This window comes from Ruditapes philippinarum, unplaced genomic scaffold, assembly GCF_026571515.1.
Source record: "Ruditapes philippinarum isolate M1 unplaced genomic scaffold, ASM2657151v2 ctg3515_1_1_1_1, whole genome shotgun sequence".
Lineage (NCBI taxonomy): Eukaryota > Metazoa > Mollusca > Bivalvia > Venerida > Veneridae > Ruditapes > Ruditapes philippinarum.
Genome location: NW_026855286.1, coordinates 23,178 through 32,283, shown reverse-complemented (window position 1 = coordinate 32,283; position 9,106 = coordinate 23,178). Strand labels below are relative to the sequence as shown.

The 9,106-nt window shown below is 37.5% G+C and overlaps 1 protein-coding gene across 1 annotated transcript; it reads right to left on the bottom strand.

Moving 5' to 3' along the window:
* Positions 1-4,476: 4,476 nt before the first annotated feature.
* LOC132742747 (histidine-rich glycoprotein-like) lies at positions 4,477-7,203 on the bottom strand (the record flags this gene model as incomplete). Its single annotated transcript, XM_060731211.1, has 3 exons — positions 4,477-4,533; positions 5,479-5,943; positions 6,856-7,203. Coding segments are annotated over 3 exons (870 nt in total), but the record flags the coding sequence as incomplete, so codon positions are not given.
* Between the last annotated feature and the right edge of the window lie 1,903 nt (positions 7,204-9,106).

The following is a 9,106-nucleotide window of genomic DNA, read 5'->3' as shown; positions in this document are numbered from 1 at the left end:
TGCTTTTATGTTATCAATATATTGAAGCTTCCCGGTGGAAAAGAAATTAAGAGCGTTGTAAGGGTAAAAAGAAAAAACTGGAATAAAGATCAACAAGGCGACGGCAACTGTCACAGGACGCAGCCCCCGACACACTCAAGCTGCCATAGCAGGGTTATTGCCATTACTAGTGAAATAAACTTAAAACTGAATATATAGAATATATATGTTGTTTTTGTTTTTTAAACCCTAACTTTATTTCAAATTAAACAAAACAAACAAAATTATGACACTTGCAAGACAAAAGTGAAGGGCAGGTAAGTAAAAGTAACTTTAAGAATTCAGTAAGATATTAACCTCACCAAATACAAAAATTATTGTTTAAACTATGTTTTAAAATACTTCCAACTCCTAGACGGTATATAAACTTGGAAAAGGGGCGATGCATACCTTAACTAGGTTTTTTGCTCCTAAATAGCCTGTTTTATCATGACATACTCATTGTTAATAGTTTTGTAAATATTTTGATTTGATAAAAAACTGCAAAGTTCATGTTCACTTCCCGACTATCTTGTTACACGAGTGACTGGTTTCAAAAATACAATAAATAAATATTGATCGGGTGCATTTTATTGCATAAATAAGTTAGGAAGATAAAACTACTTTTCCTGTCTTAGAGCACTGAAATCTTTATTTTTTTCGTCTTTTTTAACCCTACTTTTTTTCTTCTTCTTTCTTTCTGTTTTTCTTTTTCTTTTGTTTTGTCTTTTTTATTTTCCACTTGAAAGCCTGAAATTAAAGTTTTCATTGATAACTTAGCTGTGACCCTGTGTTGCTTGGTCATGTGGGTGTTGCGATCATTGAATGCTACCATTCCTTGTTGGTCTTGTTTTTCGTATGTATGCTCTGGAGATTAGGTGGGTGGTACTCGTAATACTAAGATTGATGAGATAGTGTATCAAAAGCCTTTGTAAATTGTTTCGAAAATTCTGGATATCGTTTTGAAAAGAGCTACTCTAGTATTTTTAACACAGGAACGAAAAATATCTCAGTTACAGGCATTACAATTAATTCCAAAGAATTTCGGTTACAGTGATTATACTGTTATCAAGCGTTTAAGGTCCCTAAGAAATTTTATCTTTGGAAATAAATACTAAGTGTTAGCATTAAAAAATAAGAGAGGTACACAAGATTACTTGCAAAATCTTTATCGACAGGATAATTTTGTTCACAAATCTTGATTTCTTTCACTGTCATGATCAAATGAACAGACTGTCATTTTCTTCCTGTTACTGAAAGATAACGCACCTTCGTATTTATACCCAGGAAGATTTCAAGTAGTAGACTAATAATATCTGTCATATTTTGCGGTTCGGATCGAAATATCCGTCCCCAGGTCACCCGCCCATTGGGCGTAACGAGGCTTGCCGAGGGACGGATATTCGGATCTGAACCGCAAACATATGTCAGATATTTTTTCTTGCATATTCTACCATATTCCATTATATTTTAAATTCTTTATCTTTATTTTCAATGGAAATTTATATCATTACACCCATTACTACTTTCTTACAACAGCGTATGAATTACAACTTCATTCATAACGGTAAAATGACGTCATCCTAAGCGTGCCCTTGTATAGCACGCGAGTCATCTGGCACCCCCATGCCAGATGAAATTTCCGGCATGGATAAAACTCACGGAAACGCCAGTCTGATATGCAAGAAAGAATGTTCTTAATGTTTGGAAAGAAGTAAATTTATGAAATAGAAATCGGGGATGCTACTCATTAAATTATTTGCCCATTAAAGAAGGTTTATTTTACTCGTTTACATTACAAAATCAAAAGTCTCAATAAGCAAAGGTATACTGATATTAAGACGTAAAAACTGACATATAGAATTCATTTACCTGTGAAACTGGAGTGACAATGTGTTACTTAAAGTTGCTAGTGTATTTTCAGTACTTTGATCTAATCTGTAGACCAACTAAACTGTATCATTTTTCACAGAAAATTCCTTAAATTCTAAACAAGTTTCTAATGGAATCATAAACATTTATTGTATCATAGTTTTGGGACCTTTCTGTTGAAAACGTGTCTTCACATACATACACAGTGCGGTAACTGGAGTGCAGGTATTAGTTACCCGCCCTCCAGAGCATGCTCATTGATTGACTCATTTTTTTCTGGGGTTTACTTTTTGTGACGACAGGAATAACGATAGAAATGCCACATTCAGAAGCTGGTTCATTGGTTACCTTTTTCTGGGATTTCATATTGTTACAACTAGGAACGTGTATTTAATTTTGCTTATGATACAAAAGAAAAAGAACATCAAGACACTCGGCAATCTGATTTATACTCGGGGCCTATGCACCCCCCCCCCCCCAGATAGGCTCGTATTTCGATGCTCTTTATATTGCATAACATACATAATGACAGAAGTAAACTTGAATTTGATGTAATGTTCAGAAATGAGTGTGTATGGAACGTGTATGTACGACCCTATCAAGATAGCCTACGAAACGTCACTCATTACATACTCAGATGCCCGTTTGTGCCAGAAACAATTTTTTTTCAAAGGGGGCACCTGAGTTCTTTCTCCACCAGTAAAGCTGAAGAGTCGCCATAATGACGTACACGGTTTTTATCCGATATAACCCCACCCACCCCAAAAACAGAAAATCAAATGAGAAAGGCTTTTAAATTCATCATTTCTTACAGGATGGAATGTTATTAACTGTATTTGATTTAAATACGTAATAGATAGCGTTAAATACATGTCATTACATTATGCTCATTATAGAATAAATATCACTGATGCACTATGTTCGTCTTCATCCAATTCTTCAAAATATTGAAATTGAAACTTTTCAGTATATATCAAACAAACTTCTCAGTTAACAGATATTTTTACTTTTGGTTGAATATAGGTATAAATAAACTTACAGTATTTTAAAAATGTCAAAGACAATAATTGTAGATAATATCTTTCCGTTTTGTCTAGAAAATGTCCGCTTCGCTGGCGTTTAATTTTTTAAGACATCATAATTGCTACTTTCAATAGCTTTTATACATTTTTCTTCGTTATACTCAAGTTATCACAACATGATAGGTTAGAGTGTTGAGAAAAATCAAAAGACATTTTGCCCCGTTTACGACGTTGTCTCAAAAACCTCCCTTGCGTATTTTAGTCATACCCGATGAATTGTGGGTAACTTCTGTACATGTCTGGAAATACCAACTTTCATTTTTGCATGAAAAGCTAATATGAAAAATGCATTTTCTAGCATCATTGTTGCTAAAGGGTTGGTTAAAATGTAAGTTGTTGTTATTTTAGTTAAAATATTGTGATTTGTGTGGAAATTTGTTTACATTTTTTTTTTGGCACCAAATTACCTGTCAAACCTCAGTGGAGCTCCTTTAATAGCGGGCGAAGGGTATAAATTTTCAATTTTACCTAATTCAAGGTATCTTAAAACAAAATGACATCGGGTTATTTCTGTACGGTATCTTGGCCCAATGCGTTAGAGATATGTACATTTTGCTACAGGTTTTAATGTAATTTTAATTAATGTCTTTACAATAAATTTTAAATGAAACGCTATAATAATTGTTGTATATTAGTCATATCAACTACACTTTTTGTAGACTTGTATTATTTAAGAAATAATATATCCAAAACAGTGATTTTATCGCTCAATAACATCACTGTTTGGAGTTCGGACGAGAGGAATTATATCACGAAGGCGTAGCCCGAATGATATACTGATTCGCATCCGAACGACAAAAAGTGATGTTATCGAGCGATAAAATCACTGTTTTGGATATATTATTTTTGTAATTTAGCTCACCTGAGCACAACGTGTTCACGGTGAGCTATTATGATTCCCTGTGTCCGCTGTCCGTGGTCCATTGTCTGTCGCCCATCGTTAACACTTTTACTTAAACGACATCTCTTCCTAAACCCATTGACTAGAAGTGATAAGCCTATACAGAAATGATCTCATAAGCATTATTATTGTATCATGTCTTTACTTGTATATGTTTTATGACTCTAAGATAACTTGTAAAACAATTAATGACTATATATTCGTTTACTTGGGTTATGTACACGTAGAATCTAATATAATGTTTCATGAACTGGAACTGGCCATTTGACCGCTGACAGTTTGACCATAGACTGATTGAAAACTAAGCCACCACAAAACCCAGGACCACTACAATACCAAACTGTTTTTGGACCTTGTAATGTAACTCGAATTAACACTGTACTATTTTTGAGTTAATATTATAAAAATGAAATAAAATTTTATATACTGTTTAAAAGTAAGAAAATTTACAGATAATTTAAATTCTAAAATTGTAACAACAAAAATGGAATCATTAAGAAAAGCTACTTGTGCTTCTTGTGTATAATCGAAAGCAAAATTTGTTAAAAGTGTAGGAAGTGGTTTTGATATTCATAAAATGTAACCGCTATTACCTAGAAATGTTTAACCTTCCTGGTTATAAATATTGCGGACCTGGTAATCCATTAGGTAACGGTCCATCTGTGAATGCATTAGATATGTATGAATCATGGTCATTGTTTAATTATAACTCGAGCAAGCATAATTTTGATAAGCAGATGTTAAAAACTTCAAAATCAATTTCTAATTTTTTTCGGAGAAAAATTATCTAAAATATAAATGTACCACCGGCAATTAATACGAAGTATAAACTTGGTCTACCCTAAATTTAAAAAAAAAAACAGAAAAAAGGTTTAAATCCCGAGTTGAGATTGAGTGATTAATACATTATTTTGTGATAAAATTTGACTGTTTTTCAAAATTGGGATCTTTCTTCTTTTATTCTAATTATCTAAAAAATTAGATAATTATATAATCTCAGTATTTAGATATACATGTGTACACTGTTTGTCAGGATGACACCACCGGTCAATATTTATTTAAGATAACATAGGTATACTAGTCAACTTGACCAAAAAGTTAACATTTCTGGTTAATTATCTTACTCTCTAATAAATATGAGAAAAGCTGTATCTTTAACTACATAGAGGAAAAAGGCAAAAGGTTGTTTTGATGAAATGTATTCAGTGAACATGAAAACAACTTTACATACATTGTATGAAACAGTGCAAATTACTTTCAACAAGTGATAACCAAGTTTGCAAAATGTGATTTTGAATAGAAATAATTGAAACTGATACTTAAAAAGCACAAAGATTAAACAAGAGCCACCGCCAGGTGGGGGCAACGCTCGACTCTTTACTTTTTCTTTAAGCAAACAAAGAAATGTTTGAACAAATATTAACGTTTCCTTTTTATAAATTTAATCCGTCTGTCTGGTCACATTAGTTTTGTCTATATATTTTGAATATCTAAATTTACTTTATATATATATATATATATATATATATATATATATATATATATATATATATATATATATATATATATATATATATATATATATATATATATATAAATAAATGCGTATGGTGTTGGTGGTCCGCATGGTAGCGGTGGTGATCTGCATGGTAGCGGTGGTGATCCCCATGGTGGTTGCGGTCCGCACGGTGGTGATCCGCATGTTGGCGGCGGTCCGCATGTTGGTGGTGATGGTCCGGATGTTGGTGGTGGTGGTCCGGATGGTGGTGTTGTTCCGATGGTGGTAGTGGTCCGCATGCTGGTGGTGGTCCACATGCTGGTGGTGGTCCGCATGTCGGCAGTGGTCCACATGTTGGTGGTGGTCCACTGGTGGTGGTGGTCCGCATGCTGGTGGTGGTCCGCATATTGGCGGTGGTGGTCTGCATGGTGGTGGTGGTCCGCATATTGATGGTGGTCCGCATGTTGACGGCGGTGGTCCGCATGGTGGTGGTGGGCCGCATGGTGGCTGTGGTCAGCATTGTGGTGGTGGTCCACATGGTGGTGGTCCGCATGATGATGATGGTCCATATGCTAGTGGTGGGCCGCATGGTATGTAGTGTGGTCCGCATGGTGGCGGTGGTCAGCATTGTGGTTGCGGTCCATATGCTGGTGGTGGTCCCCATGTTGGTGTGGTCCGCATGGTAGTGGTGGGCCCCATGCTGGTAGTGGTCCGCATATTGATGGTGGTCCGCATGTTGGTGGTCTGCATTATGGTGGTGGTCCGCATGCTGGTGGCGGCCCGCATATTGATGGTGGTCCGCATGGTAGTGGTGGTCCGCATGTTGGTGGTGGTCCGCATGGTGGTGGTGGTCCGCATGCTGGTGGTGGTCCGCATGTTGGTGGTGGTCCGCATGTTGGTGGTGGTCCGCATGGTGGTGGTGGTCCGCATGGTGGTGGTGGTCCGCATGTTGGTGGTGGTCCGCATGTTGGTGGTGGTCCGCATGTTGGCAGTGGTCCGCATGGTGGTGATGATCCGCATGGTGGCGGTGGTCCACATGTTGGTGGTGGTCCGCATGGTGGTGATGCTCCGCATACTGGTGCTGGCCAGCATGGTGGTGGTGGTCAACATGGTGGTGGTGGTCTGCATGTTGGCGGTGGTCCGCATTGAGGTTGTGGTCCGCATGTTGGTGGTGGTCCGCATGGTGGTGGTAGTCCGCATGTTAGTGGTGGTCCGCATGTTGGTGGTGGTCCGCATGTTGGCAGTGGTCCGCATGTTTGTGGTGATCCGCATGGAGGCGGTGGTCCACATGTTGGTGGTGGTCCGCATGGTGGTGATGCTCCGCATACTGGTGCTGGCCAGCATGGTGGTGGTGGTCAACATGGTGGTGGTGGTCCGCATGTTGGCGGTGTGGTCTGCATGTTGGCGGTGGTCCGCATGGAGGTTGTGGTCCGCATGTTGGTGGTGGTCCGCATATTGGTGGTCCGCTGGTGGTGGTGGTCCACATGCAGGTGGTGGTCCGCATATTGATGGTGGTCCATATGGTGGTAGAGGTCCGCATGCTGGTGGTGGTCCGCATGTTGGCAGTGGTCTGCATGTTGGTGGTGGTCCGCATGTTGGTGGTGGTCAGCATGCTGGTGGTAGTCCGCATGTTGGCGGTGGTCTGCATGTTGGCGGTGGTCCGCATGTTGGGAGTGGTAAGCATGCTGGTGGTGGTGGTCTGCATGCTGTTGGTGGTCCGCATGCTGGTGGTGGTCCGCATGCTGGTGGTGGTACGCATGGTGGTGGTGGTCCAAAAATTTGGACTTTTGACCTTGAAGGTCTTTGACATTTTCAGAAACAAATGAAACATTTTTTTAGGCCTTAAGGAAAATTCTCTAGATTGACCTACAAATGAACCTTAGAATGATGTAATGGCCATCTGAATACTAGGGCACAAACAGAAAGATACAAAGCACATTGACCTCAGATCTCTGTAAAGCAAACAGATCATGACATTAAGACATTCAATCTTTTTTTTATGCATAACATGTACATGTGAACTTTTGTTCAAGAGGGAGAATTTATTTCAAAAAGAGGGAGATTTTTTAATTGACAGGAAATTTTGAAATGAAAAAGAAGGGAGATTTCTTTATTTTTTTTTAAACACTCCTATTTCTAAGAAAAATATTTAAAAATTTGACAGGAGAAAAAAGGTGTCTCCCACTCAAATTGGGAAAGTTTACATGTTTGCATGTACACATATATGGAAAATTCCAACATGAGTTATTTTCCTTTCATTATTAAACTATAATTTGAAGAAATGCCATCGCCCAGGGCATTTTAGCTATAGTTGCTCCTAATATTTTTAGCTATAGCGGCCCCTTAAAGGGACCAATCAAATTAATATGAGCAAATTTGATAAAAGACTACCTAATAATGCTACAGACAAAGTTTGGTGATCATCCATCAATTAGTTCTTTAGAAGCAGAAATTTCTATTTTTAGCTATAGTGGCTCCTATAAGGGGCCAATCAAATTAATATGAGCACACTTGATCAAAGACTCCCTAAGAATGCTACAGACAAAGTTTGGTGATCATCCATCAGTTAGTTCTTTAGAAGAAGTTATCTAAAGGTTTTTCTATTTTTAGCTTTTGAGACCCCTAAAAGGGGCTAAGCAAATAAATATGAGCAAATTTGATAAAAGACTACCTAAGAATGCTACAGACAAAGTTTGGTGATCATCCATCAATTAGTTCTTTAGAAGCAGAAATTTCTATTTTTAGCTATAGTGGCTCCTATAAGGGGCCAATCAAATTAATATGAGCACACTTGATCAAAGACTACCAAAGAATGCTACAGACAAAATTTGGTGATCATCCATCAATAAGTTCTGCAGAAGCAGACGTTTAAAGATATTTCTATTTTTAGCTATAGCGGCCCCTAAAAGAGACCAATCAAATTAATATGAGCAAACTTGATAAAAGACTATTTAAGAATGCTACAGACAAAGTTTGGTGATCATCCATCAATTAGTTCTGCAGAAGCAGTCATTAAAATGTATTTCTATTTTTAGCTATAGCAGCCCCTAAAAGGGGCCAATCAAATTAATATGAGCAAACTTGATAAATGACTACCTAAGAATGCTACAGACAAAGTTTGGTGATCATCCATCTATTAGTTCTGAAGAAGAAAATGTCTAAAGGTTTATCTATTTTAAGCTCTAGAGACCCCTAAATTAATATGAGCACACTTGATAAAAGACTACCTAAGAATGCTACAGACAAAGTTTCGTGAACACCAAATAGTGCTGTAGAAGAAGACATTTAAAGGTATTTCTATTTTTAGCTTTAGAGATCCCTTAAAGGGGCCAATGAAAATAATATGAGCAAACTTGATAAAAGACAACCAAAGAATGCTACACACAAAGTTTGGTGATCATCCATCAAGTAGTTCTATAGAAACAGACGTTTAAAGGTATTTCTATTTTTAGCTATAGTGGCCCCTAAAAGGGGCCATTCAAATTAATATGAGCAAACTTGATAAACGACTACCTAAGAATGCTACAGACAAAGTTTGGTGATCATCCATCAATTAGTTCTGAAGAAGAAGATGTCAAAAGGTTTATCTATTTTTAGCTCTAGAGACCCCTAAAAGGGGCCAATCAAATTAATATGAGCACACTTGATAAAAGACTACCTAAGAATGCTACAGACAAAGTTTGGTGAACACCAAATAGTGCTGTAGAAGAAGACATTTAAAGGTATTTCTATTTC